The sequence below is a fragment of the Choloepus didactylus genome, chromosome 13 (assembly GCF_015220235.1).
Source record: "Choloepus didactylus isolate mChoDid1 chromosome 13, mChoDid1.pri, whole genome shotgun sequence".
NCBI lineage: Eukaryota > Metazoa > Chordata > Mammalia > Pilosa > Megalonychidae > Choloepus > Choloepus didactylus.
The window spans coordinates 17,677,242-17,699,678 of record NC_051319.1 but is presented as its reverse complement, the minus strand read 5'-3'; the positions used below and the strand labels follow the sequence as shown (position 1 = coordinate 17,699,678).

The window sequence follows — 22,437 nt, the reverse complement described above, 5'->3', positions numbered from 1 at the left end:
ACTTAGAACAAGTTATCTGCTTCCAATATACAATGGAAGCCCAGTCAAAGGATCAAGGTTCCCATTGCCATAGGGAGAAATTGGAAGAAAAATCGGGATGAAAGGTCCCAAATAGTTCTGAAACCCTGCAGGGCAAGCTCTATTAGATTTCAAGGTCTGTGAGTTATATATAGAATGACATTTTGTCCTCAGGACTTGATAGAGTGGCAGCCCCACCCTTTCCAAGAGCTTGCACAATGGCCCTTCTCTCTCCAGACTCTGGGGTGAGTTCTCCAATACTGCCAAACATTGAGGTGATGGTTGGACTCTAGGCTCCACCCTCCTCATGCATCGGGGAGGTGGCTGGACATTCACCAATCTCTGGGGCACAGGTTCAACCCCCTCAGAACAGTGGGGGTAGTGGTCAAATTCTCCATCCCCAGGGAATGGGCTCCACCCTCCCTGAAGCCTGGGGCAGCAGAATTCCTCCTCAACAACCTGCTGGCCACGCTGTCCACAATCCCCCAGGCATCTAAGAGCCCTGAGGTGGTAACACTCTTCCTGAACAGCAGGGTGGAAGGCTCGCCCTCTAGCTCCAGGGCAGACTCAGCCTTTCCACATACATGGTGGGTCCACTCTCTGGGCCACAGATGTCTTTGCTCCTGACCTCAGTTTCAACAGTTTTGCCTTTAAAGTAATTTTTCCTTCAATCTGTCCCTTTTCTGTCCATTTTAGTCCAGGCTGGCAGTCGTTCTGTTCTTACAGATCTTGGAAAAAAATTGTCAGTTTCACATGGAGTACACAGAGGTCCCAACTGTCAGACAATAGGAATTTCCACAAATCCTTTCTAGATAACTGCATTTCCAATCCTGACTCACAATGAAATGGCTGACTGATTCCATGTTCAGCTCAATCCTCACTGGGGCACTATTCTCTGGGGACTTGTTTTCTGGAAGCTCAGAATTTTCCAATCAATTTCTGGTTTCTTTGTGCCCAAGACTTTAGTTCTCACCTTATCTCTTTCTTTTCATATTTTACTGTAAGCTGCAAGGAAAAGCCAGGCCACACTTTTTACATTTAATTTGGAAATCTCCTCAGCTAAATATCCAAAGGTGTCACTTTCAAATTCTGCCTTCCATCCAACATCAGAATTCAATTTTGCAAAATTCTCTACCACTTTAAAAATTAAAGGATCGCCTTTCTTCCAGTCTGCGATGATACATTCATCATCTCTAAGGCCTCATCAGGAGTACCTTTAGTGACCATATTTTTACCAACAGTCTCTTCAAAGTAGTCTAGGCCTTTTCTATGAAGCACCTCATAAATCTTCCAGAATCTTGCCCTTACCCATTATAAAGCTGTCCCAGCATTTCTGGTATTTGCAAACAGCTGCACTCAACTTCTCGGTATCAAAATCTGTTTTGGTTTGCTAAAGGTGGAAAAATGCAATATACCAGAAATGGGTTGGTGTTTACCATGGGGATTTATTAACTTACAAATTTACACTTCTGAGGCTGTGAAAATGTCTAAATTAAGGCATCAACAGGATGATACCTTCTCCCTGAAGACTGGCTACCAGTGTTCCTCAGCTCCCCTGTCACATGGCAGGCACTTGGTGATATCTGCTGGTCCTTCTCTCCTGGTTTCATTGCTTTCAGCTTCTAGCTTCAGTGGCTTCCTCTCTGTTTTCTGTGTGTCCTCTCTCACCCTTCTGGGGATTTTTCCTGTGAGCTTCTTTATGTGTTCTATCCTCTTATAAAAGACTCCAGTAGTCAAGGATTAAGACCCACCCTGGGGAAGGCCTCAACTGAAATAACCTGATCAAAAGGTCCCATCTACCATAGGTCCACACCCACAGGAATGGATTAAAAGAACATAATCTTTTCTGAGGTACATACAGCTTTAAACCATCACACCAGATATCAGAAGAAGCCAGATAATAAGGCAGATCCCCATGTAACAGAGGCAGAGAACCCCAAAAACTGTGGCAAACCAGCACTAGAATATTACAGACTCTAGGAGAAATCATGACCTGTTGAGACCTTGATTTTGGGCTTCTAACCCCCAAGCTGTGAGACAATAAATTCCTGTTATTTAAGCCAACTTGTTGACCGGTATTTATCATAGCAGCCCTGGCAAACTAAGACACGATATTAGTTAATAGAAAGGTCCAAAATTAATAAATTCAGTTCCACATATTGCTCTGGTAGGAGTAGCAACTTTGGTTGCCTAAGTAAACCTAAAAACTGACAAACGCCAGCTATTTAAAAACCTTAAATACTTAACCGGCCATATCATGATTTATAGTAGGTATTAATTGAATGTTTATTACTTGAATGAATGACAAACAATTTTATCCAACAACCTTTGAACTGCTTAAGACTGTGACAATATTTAATTTTTCAAATTTCATATTACCTTATTCCTTGTTTGCTATAGCTTCTGAAAGCTTGATAATTCTATTTCTTATTAAAAATTCTTATGGTGAATAAATTGGTGGCTTTACAAAATCATTTTAGTTAAAATGAAAAGGTAGATTCCTGCCAGACATTTCATCTAGTTGCAAATCATCTGAACTGAAGCAAATAAAAATGAGTTAAATTTTACACCACTCTCTAAAAGTTCATAAATTATATTATACCACTTTAGGCTTTATTTAGGTTTTGATTTTATGTGAAGCTTACTGACCTGAAAATTTCTAATTACATAGCACAAGTGGTAATATTCAAAAGAGTTCATATGTGTAAAAGTCAGGGAGACAGGACCCTGACAATGGCTTTCCACACAACCCTCCCAGTTTCCAGTGGGGATGCACCATGGTCATGATTTTGTGGTGCTCACATGTCAAAGATGAGCTGTTACTGGGGAGCTGTTTTGTTCAGGTGGTATTTTTAATTCTGTATTTTTTTTTTGTTCAAAAACATAGTCTTTGTTTTAATCAGGAGGAGAAGTCGGTAATTTCTTCCATTTCAAACTCGTCTGTCCATTCTTGCAGGTCTTTTGCATCATTTATCCTCCATAAATTTGCAAAATACTTTAGTCTTTTCCTAGAGAGAAAATAAAATACAAATTTTATAAATGAAATTGTTAGGGGACAATACATCTCATCAAAAGCTATGAAAATGCCTATGATGTCATCAAAAGCTATGAAAATGCCTATGACGTTAGGATCCCGGAAAGGGCTCTAAGGTTAGGAAGCTCCGTCAGTGTCACCTTTGTGGTGAGTGGAGTTTTCTGTGCTGCCACTACAGTCAAGGGCCTGAAATTGCTGGTCACCGCCACTGCCTCAGCCTCCTCTTCAAACACCCCTGTCACCAGAGAAGGAGATGCTGGCTTCTTCCCCCACCACTTAGCCAAAGGCTGTCTGTGGGTGCCTATTTGCAGGGGAAGACAAAAGCACTCCTGCTGAGAGCTCGCAAGATGAAAAAAACTGATTTAATAAAGGCAGTTAGTGAAAGTAAAATGCCAACATGACATAGATCTACTTTTTTCTGCAGAAGAGCAACTCAGATTAGTGCGCAGAGTTGGAGTTGAAGTACCTGAGTTCTAATTACTGCTCCACCACCAACTAGCTGTGGGATCCTGCATTGGTTTCCTACTATCACTTGGCCTCATTTTCCCCACTTTAACATAGAAGTTACCATAGTACCTACCTCACAAACTTGTTACAAGGATTAAGTACGTTATTGTATGTATAGCATTATCTGAACTGCTGCAAATGGCGGCTCTAATGTTTTACTGTGCAAAGTGAGCATTCAATAAATATTAGCTACTATAAAAAGTCCACATGAAGGAACAAGATTTGATTTTGTTACTCTGATCTGGCCAATGGAATTGATGTGATAAGCGATTTTAGTGAAAAGATAAAATAGCAAATATAGTGTCATGATAATTTACCAGATTCCATTCCAATACAACCTCTCCTGACACCTTGTCAAAGTAACTATAGCTTTCACATGTCATGTACTAGTTGGAGGGGTTAAAATATTTATAAGTAATCTGTGAATTTTATTGCTCTTGCTTAGTAGGCCACATAATTAATAAGTATAACCTATCATATTTTATTGCCGTCTGGAATATATATCCTTTGTATTCTAGTATCTTCAGGGAAAAGGAAAAAAAAACAACAAAAGAGGATTAAAATTTGTCTTTGGACTTTGCGAAGAACTAAGGCCAAGTTTATTTTGAAACATTAATAGATAATTACTTTTCTCTCCAGAATATAACCATTAATCTAACTTGTAACGATTAGGAATAGGTCGTCACCCTTATTTGTGATGACTATGCCACTTTGCTTCTGATTAACGCTGCTGAAATGATCCAGAAGGGAATGCCAACAGAGGAAGCTAAGCTACATGTCATCTGTAGTACGCCAGCACTTTGGACTTGGTCAACCATCATATACTGTTCAAGGTGGGTAAGCAGGCAGAATCCAGGAGGAAGGAAGTGGAGAAAAAGAAGCTGGTTGTATAACTGTATTTCAGTATACAAATTAGAAACTGTTTCTTTAATAATATTAGGCATTAATATTTCAAAATTTAAATTTCGTGATTTCAAGAACTAAATAATATTCTTATAGTATAACCCAGGAACCACTGTGTCCAGCCAAGATTTTCTTGATCAATAGTCTGTTCATTCATCATCACACGGTTACTAACCAGGGCAGTAAAGTCCTACCTCAGATCAGACCGAGAACGGGGTGACGAGGTGAGGCGGTGAGATGGGGAGCTTATGTAGTTATATAATTTTATATTTGGGAAGAAAAGGCTGTTAGTTATTAAAAATGATATTTTCCTAGCAATATTTTCCTTCTAAAGTACATCTCAGACTTATAATAAGATTAATTTATTTATAGACTGACTACATACCAGTTGGATATCAAGGACAAAAGTTGGAAAGCATTCACATAAGTCTTCTAGGTGACAGAGAGAAACCACTTTAGAATGAAAAATTTGTCACAAACAATCCACAAAATAACTGACATGTGGATACTGACGATGATTATATAGTTATGTAATACTATTATTTTCATTCATGTCCTGAGAGTAGTCATTGCATATCTGATTAAAAGAAATACTCCGTAGGTTCTCAATATTGAGGTTTCTTTCAATAGCTTTTTGTATAATTTAATGGTTTAGGCAAAATGTGTTGGTATACATTAAGGAGTTAGTTTTAATTCTTTAGAAAAATAACTGAAAAACCAATTTAGCAACTTAGGAAATTTGATTGCAGAAGATGGACTGCATTCACATGAGCCTTGTCAAAAGCTGTTTTCATTTTATCAAATTAAATATTTCAGAATATTTGAAGAGATGCTTAAAAGTAGATCTGATGTTCATTAGTAGGACAATCTACTTCTTTGGACCACTGGAAGATTTCATTATAAACCAAAAAAACTGTAACACAATCATTCTGACCTTTTCATATTTACTAATCCTTCAAGCTCTTTTGATTTATGAGCTGCTTTCTTTAATACTTCTGCAGGAACATCTGCTAGTTTAGCCACATTTAGTCCGTAACTTCTTGCTGCAATTCCTCTAGTTATTTGATAAAGAAAAGTAACAGTGTCAGGGATTTGATCTTCTTCTTTACCTACAAAAATAAAGAAAAAAAAGAGGTTAAGAAAACCATGCATGTAAGTTGAAAGCAATTAGAGGATTAATAAAGACATACAAATTCTTATAACTTCATTAAAATGTACAATTTGGAAAAGAAATCCATTGTTCCTAATCACCTGTTAACTCCTTTTATGAAGATTACACATCTAGAAAAAAGGTAAATAACTTGCTTTGACAGAGTTTTTGCAATTAGGACCTGTATTTAGCTCACTTAAAATGGTTTTGAGAAAAGCTTATTGAAAAGACAGTACATGCTCAAGGGGTGAGCATGGGCATGCACAAGGGCAAGACGTATCTAAAATGGTTTTAATAATAATTCACAGTAAGCTAAAAAAGCATTTAGTTATATGCAACTTGCTGCAAAATCTGAACTCAACATTTTATCGAAAAGAGAAAGATTCTGATACATGGTACAGTATAATTTCTCCTTTAAAAACAGAACTATTATACATTGCACAATTTAAATAACAAGACCAAGAAATTATGTTTATTAAATATTCTTGTTAACTAAGAGTTATATACCGAAGGGGATGCTGTTCAGTACCACCCAGATCACCCTTCAGGACTGAAAGGCTTATTCCTCCAGCTGTCTGGAACCATGTCAGCCCCCGGCCCTCAGCTATATGCCCTCTTTGGGAATTATCTCAGCTGAAGAGAGCTGCTTCACCATGAGTACACCCCCTGCTTGGGGCACTTTGCATTCAGTGACTGGTTGCAATGGGGGATGGTAGGCGGACTCTGAGATGGCTGCCAAACAGCCCCACCTCCTGGTGTTGATGCCCTTATGTAATCCCCCCTCCTTGAGTGACCCAGTGACTTTCTTCTAATGAACAGAATATGGCAAAAATGATGGGATGTCACTTCCAAGACTAGATTACAAAAGTCTGTGGCACTGACACTTGCTTGCTTTCTCTGAGGGAAGCCAGCTACCATGTTGGGGACTGCCCTATGGAAAGAAGTAGATGTCTCCAGCCATCCGACAGTGAGGCCTTGAGGCCTGCCAATAGCTGCGTAAGTGAGCCTGGAAGTGGACTTGCCCAGTCTATCCTTGAAGTGATTACTGCCCCGGCCAAGACTTTGATTGTAGCTTTGTGAGACCATGAGCTAGCTGCCCCTGGATTCCTGACCTCCAGAAACCATGAGACAGCAAGTTTGCTGTTTTAAGCTGCTGTATTTTGGGGTAATTTGTAAGGCTGCAATAGACAACTTATAACTGGGTCTAAGGCCTGGCTCTGTCACCCCAAGTTTGAGGCAGCTCTGAAGGATCATTTCAGCCTCTGAGCTCTCCACAGGGGTGGCTGAAGCCTTGCACTGACTGCAACACAGCCCCATACCTCCTCTGCCCGATCCTGCCCTCAGCTCTTGATCCTGAAAGCACTCCCCAATAAACCTCTTGCAAGCAAATCTCAGTGTCTCCTTCCTGGAGAACCCAGCTTGCCACACATACACTAATTTAAAACTTTTAAAGAATTAGAATATAATGAAGTATGATAATACTAAGACAATGCTGCATACAGTTTGATCTTTGATAAATCTAAAGCACCTCAGGATTATAGCATTTAGTATGAAATGCAATATAATTGCATTGCGTTGTAAATATGTTCTAAGATGAACCAAATTAACAATGATTTCAGAGAGCCTAGTATATTTATTGTAAGCTTATCAAGAGTGTTTTTCTCATACATTATTTCATTTGATAAATGAGGATGCTTTTATTCTATTATCAGATAAAAACCCAAAAGCCAAAAGAGTCAACTCAACAGAGAAAAGGAATAATGGAGTTTTCCTTAACCTCCTTCTCTAAGAACTCAGCAACAGATAAATAATACCTTTCTAAGGGTGGGTGCTAGAAGTGGGAGGTGAAAAGAATGCTGACACTCTCAGGAATACATAGACTAAAACTCTCTATTACCATGCACTAAGAATACCTTTTGCCTTCAAATGAAACTTACAGAAACAAAGAGCAGGTGAGGAAGTGGGTGGGAACAGACTAGGGAAGAAGCATCTAGAAACCAGTGCCTGCTAAGGGAGATAATTATTTATTACTCTCTGATGCTCATGAGACCAAAAGTGAAGCAAGCAGCAGTAGGCAATCAAAAAGCAAACTCATCTAATCTTCAGGACAGAAAAATATTCTTCATCAGACTAATCAGCTGGGTTAGTCCTAACTGATTTCCCTGCCTCCAGCTTCTTTTCTATAGTCTAGCCTTCATGCTGGCCATCCTCCATCCACTAATCCACCCATCCAGCCAACCATCCAGTCAGCATTTTCAGCTAAAAATTGTAACTCTCCTGCTTAAAACTGCTTTGCTGGATGGCCTTTTTTACATTTTTCAAAATACATCTATGCTATTGCTGAATCATATAAAATATTACATTGCTTGGAACAAGTTATTAACATACTTCAGTAAAAATAGTTGCTGAATCTGTCATCTTATACTGGTCTCCACACTAGTGCCAATTATGGTAGTTCTCACCCCATCCAGATAAAGAATGTCACTGCTCTTCTCTAACCACCTGGGGGTGCTCCTTTGCAGTTATTTTCTGCCTCAATAATGTCCTTGATCCCTTTGTAGGTGTGTGTGTGAATGTGTGTGCACACATGCACTGATGTTAGAGGATGGTGGATAGCCAGATGGTGGAGAAGATCAATAAAAATATGTTTCTCCACAGACCCATGACAAAAGTTTTCAGTGAGGACTTTACTACTTATAAGCTACAACCATTCATCAAAAAGATATTACTGAAAAGTTTATCTGGCAATACTTAGAGTCAGTGAAAGTAATAATTAATGTTTCTGCTTGTTACAGAGAAATTTAGCAAAATGTCTTTTAAAGCCAGACTCCTCTTGGCAGTTATTAAGAGATGTGTGCTGATCAAATAACTCTGAAAAATCATTTTTAGGGTAGATTCTATATCAACTCTATAAAAACATATAGAGTTGAAAGGTATTCCCATGAAGTTTGGTGATCTGTCCAAGATCTTGAAGACAGAAATAAACTAAAGCATAGATCTCTTGAAGGCTGACCCACTGCTTTATCAACCACACCATGGGCTGTTCATGGACAAGCACAGTATCTTGGAAGACATCCAAAAGGCCTTTAGGGCTTTTTAGTGATGACCTATGCAATGACCATTAACTTAAGATAGAAAAGGAGGCAGATTAGGGGTAATGGATGAAGCATAAGAATAGCCAGGAAATAATATTGTAAGTGAATAGGCAATGAAGCAATGCCTCAAAATTCTGAGTGAAAATGATTTTCAACCTAAAATTCTAAGCTCTGGCTGAATTATCAACCAAGTATGAAGGCAAAGCAAAGACATTTTCATTGATACTAAGTAAAAAAATTTACCTCCTTTGGTGGTTATTATTAGTAACCTATCCAAAAAAATCCATTCCACTTCTAAGAAAACCTGATTTTGTAAGGTATCAATTCCCTCACCAATTAACTCAGGGGATGGTGCCTTCATCTCCAGCCCCAAAAGTAGATCCTGATTAATGTAGGCTAATCAATGTCATCCCTGTGATCCCAGCATCTACAGATTAGTTTAAGAATGAGCATGTGATTCCATTCTGAAAATAAGATGGGACACTGAGATGCTATGGGGCATCTGGGAAACATTTCCTTGCTCCTAAGAAAGAGTCGCAAGAAATGTTGGTCCGTTTTCTTCCTTTGGACATTGCCACTTCTGGATGTGATGCTTGAAAGAGCTGCAGTCATCTCACCATTAGCCTGATGGTGAAGCCAGCACGGCAGAGTGAGGAGAAATGCTAAGAGGAGCTAAAACCCACTCGTTTTGGGAGGGTCCTGTAATGTGAGATTATATATATCCTTATTGTTTGAGCCAGCGTGAGTCTGAGTGTTCTGTTACTTGCAATCAAATGCCCAGAAGAGAGGGTAAGAGAATTCCTAGGATGCTGGCAAAAGCAGGTCCAAGGACAATAGCCATGCAGCAGGCCTAGAGCAGCCAGTTCAGATATTATGAGAGCAAAGGACTCCAGAGGAATGAACTTTGTGGGGGAAAATGGAACCCATAGGTCTGACCATGTGGAAAAATGTCTAGGGAAGGATTTTACAAAGCTATTGGAGGGTATAAGAAGATTCAACTATATACTCAACAAAAACAAAGAAATGAAAAAAAAAGGTAACTATTATCTTTAAGAAAGTAGAAAAAGTTGTAAAAGAAAGAAAATGGACTTGTCTCTATACTTGCCACATCAGTAAGCAATACGTATAAGATAATAGGAGTGAAAACAATGAATATGAATAAAACAAAAAATGTGAAACGACTATATTGTGAAGACAGGGAGGAAAGGGGTAGAGGCTGAAGACCCCCATCTAACATAAAGAGAAGCCAATCAGTAATGCTTCAAGTTGAGGAATCGAGAGATTGGGAACATGCATATTATTAGAAATACGGGAGAAACAGATAAGAGTGAAAGTAGCTGCTTTGGGTTTGGGACGGGGCAGGATGGAGAGTGGAGGAAAGGAAGCAAGGGACTGAGGCTCGTTAGCACAAGCCTTTAGCACCATTTAATTTTTTAAAATATGTTCATGGATAAAAATTTAAATCAATAAAATAATAAAATGTCAGAAAACTTAAGAGAAAGATATAATAATACTCTGGGTTAGCAGTCAGCTCATACTGAATGCTTAGTAGTGCGGACTGCTCTTATTTCCTGTTGGTGAACTCTATCTGTTTATCCCATTGGAGTTTAGCTTATAAATCTCCCTCTGTCACTTTGGATGCAGATTAATGACTATAAAACTGATTCTATGAGAGAATTTATGATGTGTTTTCAAAGGCAGGAATTCCCAAACATTAAATTTATTTTAGGTCTAGTGACTTTTTTTTTTTTTTGGTCCAGTTGCCTGATCTCTTTTTCATAATAGTTTTTCTCAAATAAAATTTAGACTCTGGAGTATATGGATTTTCCATTGTAGCACACCAATTGTGCAAACCATCACCAGCCAATAGACTGGTAGCTTAAGAAAATTACAACTAACAAAAAATTATGCTACAACCTACAATATAACTTATGTCACTTGAACTTATTCTATTGGCTAATGGCATTCTTTTTTAATGAAATGTCTCATGTCTGTGACACTAGGAATAACTGGAAAGGCTAGGAAAAACATTGTAGAACCCACATAGCTACTCTAGCAGAGTGGAAGAAAAGAGAACCTAAGAGGCAGAAGATATGGATTCTAGGCTGAGTTGGGCCCCTGCTCAGTGGCAGACATGGACAAACCACTTTATGAGATTCAGTTTCCTTCTAAAATTAAGATAAAATACATAAAGTGCCCAACAGAGTAGAGTATATGGCCCTTTGTAAGTAATTAATATTAAATGATATTTTGGGAAATACACTGGGCATTTTATAAGGTGACTAATGATACTCTGCACTCAACTGCCAGAGAATCTTTGCTGAATTGAATCCCGCAAGAATGTGTGGCACTGAGAGGAAAACCTACGCGGTGCTCCCTCTCCCACCCTCTTCTTGTAGAAAAAAGGCTGCCATTCCAAATGAGATCAGGAGACCAGAGAAGGACTCTGAGACGGCAAGGATAAATGCAAACTCTACTTGACCCTAAGCTTACAGAAAATGAATGTGAACGAATATTAACAAATGTTACTGATAATCAACATTGACAGCTTTTTATTATTAACCAGCAGTTAAGTTCACACCCCTATAAAGTTCGAATTATCAAACACGAAAACCAACAACATTTTAGTTGTACCTACTGGAGGAATATTTTATACCTGAATCCTGTTTGCTTTCATCTTCATTGACCAAGAATCCCATGTGATAATTTCCCACCTGTTGTGAGTAACTTTTTTCTAGTTCACAAACTGGCGGATAATGGGTGACAAACAGGGTCAAAGATTTCACCTAAAGCAAGAAAACAGAATAAACATTATTTTATTTTTAAGTTTTGGTTTCATTAAACTTCTCCTCAACTTCCTATTTTGAAAAAATCTCCAATCTTCACAAAACTTGCAATAGAACAATGAACATCTACAAACTCTTTAAATAAATTATCAATTATTAATATTTGCCATATTCTCTCTCTCTTTCCCTCTCTCCACCTCTTTTTTTCTATATATACACATGAACACACACACACTTTTTTTTCCTGAACCATTTGAGAATTAGTTGCAGACATCCTGATATTTTACCCCTACTTAAGCTTTTATCTTCAAAGAATAAAAACCATTTCCCTACATAAACAGAATAAAATTATTACACTTATGAAATTTAGCATTGATATATGATTATTATATAATACACTCCATGTTTATTTCCCCAACTGTCTCAGTAATGTTTTTACAGCAATGTTTAAATATCAAGGATCATGCAGTGCACTTAGCCATGTCCCTTTAGTCCTGTTAATCCAGAAGAGTTCTCCAGCCTTTTCTCTTTTGTCTTTCATGAAATTAACATTTTGAAGTATCCAGGAGAGTTGTTTTTGCATCATGTCTCTCAATTTGGATCTGACTGCTTCCTCATGATTACGTTCAGCTTAAACATTTTTGGTGATAACGTTACATATATATCAGAGACGCACCCTTTTCAGTGCATCACATCAAGGGGCACATGATCTCAGATTTTAATCTAAACTTTCACAGTGAAAAATCATGAATCTGGATTCACTGTACTTCACTGAAGCTATCATTTAAACAAGATCAGCCTAGAGGAAACAAAAAACTCCGAAACTCAAGTAAAAACTTAATTTAAAATTTGTAAAATTTTTACAGTTTAGGAAAAACACTTGGTTCCATATAATTTATTTTCATTTAAGTTAACTTTCAAATTTCTTGATTCTCTTACATATAAAATTATTATATAAGAAGACAAAATGTGAAAGGTGTGCATAAGGGGTGTTTATATTAAAAATTATTATTTTATATAACTTCTTACATTACTTGACGTGCATCTTATTAAAGTATTACACTTGCGTCCATTTTTCTACATCTCATATTTCTTTGTTATATGCATTGCATTTTTCTTTTATATCTTAATTATAGAAGTAATACATGCTGATGGTAAAAATTGTTTACAATCTGTAAGTAAAGCAGACAGGTAGTCTGCTTTTACCCCTATTTACACTCTCCTCTCCAAAGGTAGTCACTTTTAACATTTAGAATGTGTTTTTCTCTAAAAAGTTATATGCATTTTGACCAAAGATCTATGATGTGATTGGTAAATTATTTTTTTAGTCATTCATCATATTTTCATGCCTGAGCATAATTTTCAATTGCTCAAAACCATGTTGATGTGCGAGATTTTATTTGTCTGTAAACAGATATAACTTTTCAAATACGTAGTCAATTCCCCAACTTTTACATTGCTCTTCAAAAAAATGAACCTTCTCAAGACAATGAATATTGCATTTTGTGCCAAACAATCTGTTAATTTCAGTGTCTGGGATATAAAATGGTTGGCCTGCATGTTTAGTTGGATCATAAGAAACAACAGATATGAGGTACTGGAACCCTTTTCTTGTTAGGGACAACATAATTATCAACATAGTGATCTTGAGCACCTGGATTAATAGCGACTAAGGCTCCTTATCCCAAGTCCTGTCAAATCTGCCAATATTTACTCTGGAAAGAGTAAAAATGCTGCCACAGTACAATGAAATGTTCCCTGAAGAACTCTTAAATACCTGGGCTCCAGGAATTGCAGCAATTAGTTCTTCTGAGTAAGAAAGATTCTGCTCTGTAAAAAACTCTCGAATCCCAAGTTCACTGATGTCCACACCAACTACACTGTGTGTCCCAGGCCTGCAAACCATCTCATCTCAACTGCTTTTCCACAAAGAGGAAAAATTATCCTGAGTCCACTGTTCCCATTAAGAAAAGTATCCAAATGCTTCTTTAATAGCTGATGTCCTTGTCCCTGATGAAGTGCAGTTTTGCAGCTCACCCACTTTTCTTGCCATTCTTCCAGAGTTAGTAGTACTCAGTTTTTCTGTACCTCATTATCGGCAAACTCTTTAACTTCGAGTAAAGTTCTTGTATCATTCATAGTTTTGTAGACACCTTTGCCTCACAAGCGGATTATCTTCAAAGCCTCTTCGGCTGCCCGCTGCCGGCTGCGATCTCTGTAGCGGATGCGGACTTCTGCACCCGGATCCCCACGCCCCCAATTCCTCCCCACCCTGCCCTGCCCCCCCAATACTTTTTATATAATTTATTTTTGTTAGGATCAGTATGGATTCATGGATTCTTCTTCTTTTTTTAATTGAGATTGTTCAGATACCATACAACTATCCAAAGATCCAAAGTGTACAACTGCCCATGGCACCACCATACAGCTGTGCATCCATCAACACAACTATTTTTTTTCAATTTTTAGAACATTTCACTCCTCCAGAAAATAAACAAAGACACAAAAAGGAAATTCACATCCTCCCATACCCCTAACCATGCCCCCCCCCTCCATTATGATTCATAGTTTTGGTATAGTACATTTGTTACTGTTGATGAAAGAATGTTAAAATACTACTAACTATAGTATATAGTTTGCAATAGGTATGTATTTTTTCCCTATATGCCTCTCTATTATTAACCTCTAGTTATGGTGACATACATTTGTTCTAGTTTGTGAGAGAGATTTCTAGTATTTGTACGATTAATCACAGACATTGTCCACCACAAGATTCACTGTTTTATACATTCCCATCTTTTAACCTCCAACTTTCCTTCTGATGACATGTGTGATTCTGAGCTTACCCCTTCCACCACCTTTACACACCTTTTAGCACTGTTATTCTCATTACATGCTACCATCACCCCTGTCCATTTCCAAATATTTAAGTTCACCCTAGTTGAACATTCTGCTCATAATAAGCAGCCGCTCCCCATTCTTTAGCCTCATTCTATAACCTGGTAACTTATATATCATGTCTATGAGTTTACATATTCTAATTAGTTCATATCACTGAGACCCTGCAATATTTGCCTTTTGTGTCTGTCTTGTTTCACTCAATATAGTGCCCGCAAGGTTTCTTCATCAATCCATTTCTTTTAAGATGGTTTTGTTCAAACACTACATTCCATTCTAAGTAAACAATTGTTGGTTCCCTGTATAGTCACATATTTATGTATTGAGCACCATCGCCACTCTCTGTGTAAGGACATTTCTTCCACAAAGACAGAGGACGAGTCAAAGAAGGCAGAAAGGCAAAAAAAAAAAAAAAAAAAAAAAGGCAAGAGAAAGAGAGAAAAACAAACAAACTTGATAGCTAGAAGATGACAAAAGGAAAGATAGCAGTAACCTAAAGTAGAATAAAGAGTCAGACATTACCAATGCCTGGAGTCCCATAACCTTCCCCTATTCCCCACCCCTCCATATGCATTTAGCTTTGGTGTATTGCTTTTGTTACATTAAAGGAAGCATAATACAATGTTTCTATTAATTCTAGCCTCTAGTTTGCATTGATTATGTTTTCCCCCCAATCCCACCCTATTTTTAACACCTTGCAGGGTTGACATTCATTTGTTCTACCTCATGTAAAAACAGATTTGTACCTTTCATTACAATCGTTGAGCACCCTAGGTTTCCCTGAGTTACAAAGTCCCAGTCTTCATCGTTCATCTTTTGTTCTGGTGTCCCACATGGTCCCAGCCTTCCTCTTTCAACCATATTCACAGTCATCTTTGTTCAGTGTACTTACATTGCTGTGCTACTATCTCCCAAAATTGTTTTCCAAACCTCTCACTCCTGTCTTTTCCTTTCTGTTTGCAGAAGCTTCCTTTAGTGTTTCCTGTAGAGGAGGTTTCTTGTTCACAAACTTGGTCATTGTCTGTTTGTCAGAGAATATTTTAAGCTTTTCCTCATATCTGAAGGATAGTTTTGCCGGATATAGGATTCTTGATTGGTGGTTTTTCTCTTTCAGTATCTTAAATATATCACCCACTTCCTTCTTGCCTCCATGGTTTCCATTGAGAAATCCACACATAGTCTTATCGAGCTTCCTTTGTATGTGATAGATCGTTTCTCTCTTGCTGCTTTCAGGATTCTCTCTTTATCTTTGATGTTTGATAATCTGATTATTAAGTGTCTTGGTGTAGGCCTATTCAGATCTATTCTGTTTGGGGTATGCTGTGCTTCTTGGATCCATAATTTTATGTCTTTCATAAGAGATGGGTAATTTTCATTGATTATTTCCTCTATTATTGCTTCTGCCCCTTTTCCCTTCTCTTCTCCTTCTGGGACACCAATGACATGTAAATTCTTGCTTTTTGTTTTGTCTTTAAGTTCTTGGAGATGTTGCTCGTGTTTTTCCATTCTTTTCTCTATCTGTTCTTTTGTGTATAGGCTTTCAGGTGCCTTGTTCTCCAGTTCCTGAGTGTTTTCTTCTGCCTCTTGAGGTCTGCTGTTGTTTGTTTCCAGTGTGTCTTTAATCTCTTGTGTTGTGCCTTTCGTTTTCATAGATTCCGCCAGTTGGTTTTTTGAACTTTCAATTTCTACCTTACGTACATCCTGTGTTTTCATTATATGGCTCAGCTCTTTTGCCATAACTTCCCTAAACTTTTTGAATTGACTTATTATTAGTTGTTTCAATTCCGGCATCACAGTTGTCCTCTGACTGGGCCACAACCTCATTTTTCTTGGTGTAGTCTGCAGTTTTCTGTTGTCTAGGCATGGTTTCCTTGGTTACCCCAATCAGGCCTCCCCAGACCAGAATGGGCTAAGGTCCCAGAAAGAAGAAATATTCAGTATCCAGTTTCCCTGAGGGTGTGTCTTAGAAAATTGGTACACCCTCTATGCCTCCGGTCACTGAGCTTTTCTGCCCAGCAGGTGGTGCTTGTTAGCCTATAATTCTTGTCTTTTTACCCAAGTTCTGAATGAAAGGCAGGTAGTAGACCTGGGCCCCACCCCTTTCCTCTTAGGGAGGACAGACCCCCTAGGGGGGGTCATTAGCATTTCAATGGTCTCTCTCTGTCTGTGCTATACCCTTGTCTGGGTCACAGAACTGGGAACTGAAAATGGCTGAGGCTTTCTATACTGAGTGGAAAAAGGAACAGAGAGTCCCCTTCAGAGCTAGTCCAAGGTGACCCTCTGGCTCTCCAAGGTCAGTCGTCACCCAAAGCCTCTGTCTATTTGTTGGGGATTCGTACCTCATAGTGAGCAGTTCGCACTTGGTAATTAAAACCCCAGTTGGAGCTCAGCTGAGCTATATTCGCTTGCTGGGAGAAAGCTTCTCTCTGGCACCATGAGGCTTTGTAGCTTGGACTGTCAAGGAGGGGGTCTCCGGATTTGGATCCACAGTTTTTACTTACAGATTTTATGCTGTGATCTCGGGCATTCCTCCCAATTCAGGTTGGTGTATGATGAGTGGATGGTCATGTTTGTTCCCCTGCAGTTATTCTGGATTATTTACTAGTTGTTTCTGTTTTTTTTTTTAGTTGTTCCAGGGGGACTACTTAGCTTCCACTCCTCTCTATGCCGCCATCTTAGATCCTCCTCATGGATTGTTTAAGAAGCACTATTTTAAGGCACACATTATTATGTATTCTAGAAATCCCTATCTCAAGGAAAGTTAATACCGAACCCAACTCTAAAAATTAGTGTGTGTGGGGGGGTCAGGGTGTGGTGGGGTGAATAATTAAAAAAAAAAACAAAATAGGTGATTCAACAGCTAGCCACCTTATTTAAAGTCAAAATATATTCTTTCTCTCTTACTACAACTGCAAATAAACCTGTCAAGGCAAGATTTCTTTGATCAGCTACTCTTAAAATCTGCCCTGAAGAATTTCAGGAGCAGCTTCTTCCCTGGGTCCCCTCCCCAAGCTGAGAGGCATTTCTAGCCAGAAGTCCTAAGGGTTTGAGCTATAGCACGACTCTCCTCAAGGCCACCTTCAACAGCATCACATTGCCTCTCCTACTCCCCTCTGATCTCTCTTCTCCATCTTTGTGATCATAATAACTATGAAAACTAAGATTTTCAACCATAAAAAGGTTAAGGAGTTATACTCCAGGAGAATCCTCTTCAACTACTTACCTCTAAGGTAAATTTTATTTAAAAAGAACATTCTTCACTAACATTTGAAATATCAAAAAATTGCTTTATAGTATAAGCAATGAAAACAGAATTCACTTCTGTCATAAATTGTTCCTGAAGTTCTTAAATATTATGGTAGCCAGCCTCCAGGATGGCTCCAAAGATCCTCACCTATCAGTGTTCATGCTGTTAAGCAGTCTCCTTTCACTAGAACATACTTCCTTGTTGAATACACTAGTCAAAGGAATAGGATGGCAGTGGCAGGGTGTGACCTCTGAGGCTAAGTCATGAAAGGCATTGCTGCTTCTACCTGGGCCTCCTGGGTCACTTGCTCTGAGGGAACCCAGAAGCCATTTTTGAAGATTCTCAAGCAACCCCACAGAGAGGCCCACATGGAGAGGAACAGAGGCCAACGGCACCAAATTAACAGCCATGTGAATGAACCACATTGGAAGTGGATCCTTCAGCCCTAATCAAGCCTTTAGGTGACGGCAGCTCTGGGCTGACATGTTGACTACAAGTTCATGAAAGACCCTGAGCCAAAGCCACCCATCTCAGCTGCTTATGAATTCCTTACCCACAGACATTGTGGGATAATAAATTATTGTTGTTTTAATACACTAATTTTGGGGAAATTTGTTAGGCAATCATAGAAACTGATACACTGCTATACAGTAGAAACAATGAAATCAAACTCAAAGGTGGAAAATACAGTTCTGTCATAATTTGCTCTTGAAGGTTCTTAAACGAATGCTTAAAAATGTGTTTTGATGGAAGTGGTAGGACCTTAATGAAATTTCCTTAATTTCTATATGATTAAAGATAAATTTATGAGATACATCTTTTGCAAATAAGAACTGTTTTTTAAAGAAACAATAAAAAAATATGCATTTTAAAGTAGAAACATGTCATCATTAAAAAATGCAATCTAAATAAATGTTTTTAAACAAACAAATAAGGACTGAAGAAGTTGAGAAAAAGGAATTTTATTTTTGTGTTGTCTATTTTTTGGAAGGAAATATAAGGTAAAAGTATGCTTTTCATGAACAACCAATATTGACTTGAGAAGAAATAGAAGACCTCAACAAACTAATCACAAGTAGAGATTGAGTCAGTCATCAGAAAAACTCCCAAAAAAGGAAAGCCCAGGACCAGATGGCTTCGCACGTGAATTCTACCAAGCATTCAAGAAAGAATTAGCACCAATCCTGCTCAAAGTCTTCAAAAAAAATTGAAGAGGAGGGAAAGCTACCTAACTCATTCTATGAAGCAAACATCACCCTATACCAAAGCCAGACAAAGATAGCACAAGAAAAGAAAATTATAGACCAATCTCTCTAATGAGTGAGAAGCAAAAATCCTGAACAAAATACTTGCAAATCGAATCCAGCAGCACATTAAAAGAATTATATACCATGACCAAGTAAGTGCATTTTATTCCAGGTTGCAACACAAGAAAATCAATAAATGTAATACACCACATCAATAAATTAAAGAGGAAAAACACATGATCATCTCAATTGATGCAGAAAAGGCATTTGACAAAATTCAGCATCCTTTCTTGATCAGAACACTTCAAAGGACAGGAATAGAAGGGAACTTCCTCAATATGATAAAGGGAATATGAAAAACCCACAGCTAACATTACACTCAATGGAGAAAGGCTGAAAGCCTTTCCTCTAAGATCAGGAACCAGAGAAGGATGCTCACTGTCACTACTGTTATTCAACATCGTACTGGAAGTTCTAGCTAGAACAATTAGGAAAGATAAAGAAATAAAAGGCATCCAAATTGGAAAAGAAGAAGTAAAACTTTCACTGTTTGTAGATGTCATGATCCTATATGTAGAAAATCCCAAAAAATCTACAGTAAAGCCATTAGAGCTAATAAAAGAGTACAGCAAATTGGCAGGATACAAGATCAATGCGCAAAAATCAGTAGTGTTTCTATATACTGGTAAGGAGCAATCAGAGGAGGAGATAAGAAAAAAAATTCCATTTACAATAGCAACCAAAAGAATCAAATATTTAGGAATAAATTTAACCAAGGACATAAAAGACCTATACACAGAAAACTAAAAAAATTGCTAAAAGAAATCAAGGAACACCTAAAATAAATGGAAGGCTATACTGTGTACATGGATTAGAAGACTAAATATAGTTGTACTGGTTTGGACATATTATGTCCACCACAAAAGTCAGGATCTTTTAACCTAATTTTGTTGGGTGGAACCTCTTGATTGTTTCCTCTTGATTTGAGTGACTCACCCAATCGTGGGTGATACCTTTGGTTAAATTATTTCCATGGAGGTATGGACCCCACCCACTCAGGGGGGTTCTTGATTGGTTCACTGGATTACTTAAGTGAACTCAAGAGCCAACACAGATGCTTGCTGATGCTTAGAGACACTTGGAGATGCAAACAGAAGGATGTCTGAAGATGCTAACCTAAGAGATGAAGCCCAGAGTTTGCCCCAGAGAAGCTAGGAGAGGATTCCACAGATACTTAGAGAGAAAGCCACTGGAATCAGAAGCTGAAAGCAATGCAACCCAGGAGCAAAGGACCAGCAGACACCAGCAACGTGCCTTCCCAACTAAAAGGTGTTCTGGACGCCAGTGGCTGTTCTTCAGTGAAGTTATCCTCTTGTTGATGCCTTAGTTTGGACACTTTTATGGCCACAGAACTGTAAATTTGTAACCTAATAAATCCCCCTTATAAAAGTCAATCCAGCAAACTGACTCTTCAAAAAGCTGAACTGTTTGGGGTCAGAGAACGTCCTTGGGAAATGGCTTGACGTCCCCCACAGTAGGTTATTAAAGTGAATGGATCTGATTAATCTAATTAAGCACTGAACATCCCATTTCCATGTCACTCAGCCCCGTGCTCAGGGGGCACCAAGCTATATCCAGGGTGGCCCCCAAATGTGCCTGATAATTAAAACAATTTCTGACCTGGCTGATTGCCTCCCCACCCCCACCCATTACTGTCTCCCATTATTGGAGATGCAAACAATAAATAATATAATAACCCAGGTTGAGTAGGAAAAAAAAAATCAATCCATTTCTGATATTTTGCCTAATGGAAGCACTAGCAAACAGGAACAATAGTTAAGATGTCAATTCTACCTAAATTGATTTATAGATTTAATGCAATACCAAGTTAAATTCCAACAACTTACTTTGCTGAAACAGAAAAACCAATAATCAAATTTATTTGGAAAGGCAGGGTGCCCCAAATAGCTTAAAGTATCTTGAGAAAGAAAAATGAAGTGGGGGTCTCATACTACCTGACTTCAAAGCATATTACAAAGCTACAGTGGTCAAAACAGCATGGTACTGGCATAAAGACAGGTATATACTGACCAATGGAATCAAATTGAGTGTTTAGAAATAGCCTCTCTCATCTATGGACAATTGATCTTTAATAAGACGGTCAAGTCAACTCAACTCAACTGGACAAGCAGCCTCTTCAACAAAAGGTGCCTGGAGAACTGGATATTCCATCCAGAAGAATGAAAGAGAACCCCTATCTCACACCTTACACAGAAATTAACTCAAAATGGATCAAAGACTTAAACATTAGAGCTAAGACCATAAGACTTTTAGAAGAAAATGTAGGGGAATATCTTAAAGATCTTGTAATAGGAGGTGGTTTCCTAAACCTTACACCCAAAGCATGAGCAATCAAAGAAGAAAGAGATAACAGGATCTATCCTGGAGAACATTCCATGAGCACTACAGAAGAATGCATATCCTGGTAATTTGGGATGTAATGTTCTATATATGTCTGCTAAGTCTAATTGGTTACAGTGAAAGAAGAAATAGATAAATGGTACCTCCTAAAAACTGAAAACTTTTGCACATCAAGGGAATTTGTCAGGAAAGTAAAAAGGCAGCTTACACAATGGGAGACAATATTTGGAAACCACATATCAGATAAGGGTTTAATATCCAGGATATATAAAGAGATCCTACAACACAACAAGAAGACAAATGACCCAAATAAAAAATTGGGCAAAAGACATGGAAAGATACTTTTCCGAAGAGGAGATCAAATAGCTCAAAAACATAGGAAATGATGCTCAACACACTAGCTATTAGGGAAATGTAAATCAAAACCACAATGAGACATCATCTCACACCTATTAGAATAGCCACTATCAAAAAATCAGAAAACTACAAGTGTTGGAGAGGATGTGCAGAAAGAGGTATACTTATTAACTGTTTGTAAGAATGCAGAAGGGTGCAACCGCTCTGGAAGACAATTTGGTGGTTCCTCAGGAAGCTAAGTATAGAATTGCCGTATGATACAGCAATCCCATTACTAGGTATATATTCGGAGGAACTGAAGGCTAGTTCATGAATGGACATTTGTAAACCGATGTTTATAGCAGTATTGTTCACGATTGCCACGAGATGGAAACAGCCCATACGTCCATCAACGGATGAGTGGATAAACAAACTGATACACATACACACACACACACACAATGGAATATTAGGCAGCTGTACAAAAAGATAAGGTCATGACACATATAACAATGTGGATGAACCTTGAGGACATATGTTGAGCAAAATTAGCCAGAAACAAAAGCATAAATACTGTATGGTCTCACTAATATAAACTAACTATAATGAGCAAACTCTGAAAGTTCAAATTAAGAACACAGGTTATCAGGAGGTAGAAAGAGGGTAGAGATAGGGCATTTGATGCTGAAGGAGTACAGAATGTTAAACAGGATTGATTGTAAAGATCCAGAAATGGATAACACAATATTACGTGATGGTAGCACAATACTGTAAATATAATAAACAAAGCTGAGT

General features: G+C 38.2%; 1 protein-coding gene across 1 annotated transcript in view; it reads right to left on the bottom strand.

Annotated features, from left to right (window-relative positions):
* Window positions 1–1,566: 1,566 nt before the first annotated feature.
* Window positions 1,567–22,437, bottom strand: part of MSH3 (mutS homolog 3) — a 291,930-nt gene continuing 271,059 nt past the window's right edge. The window contains exons 22-24 of the mRNA XM_037801425.1: window positions 11,364–11,493; window positions 5,397–5,571; window positions 1,567–3,026 (exon numbers count right to left, since the gene is read on the bottom strand). Of these exons, the coding sequence (XP_037657353.1) occupies window positions 2,918–3,026; window positions 5,397–5,571; window positions 11,364–11,493 (414 nt within the window). The 3' untranslated portion in view covers window positions 1,567–2,917. The remainder of the gene's footprint in view (window positions 3,027–5,396; window positions 5,572–11,363; window positions 11,494–22,437) is intronic.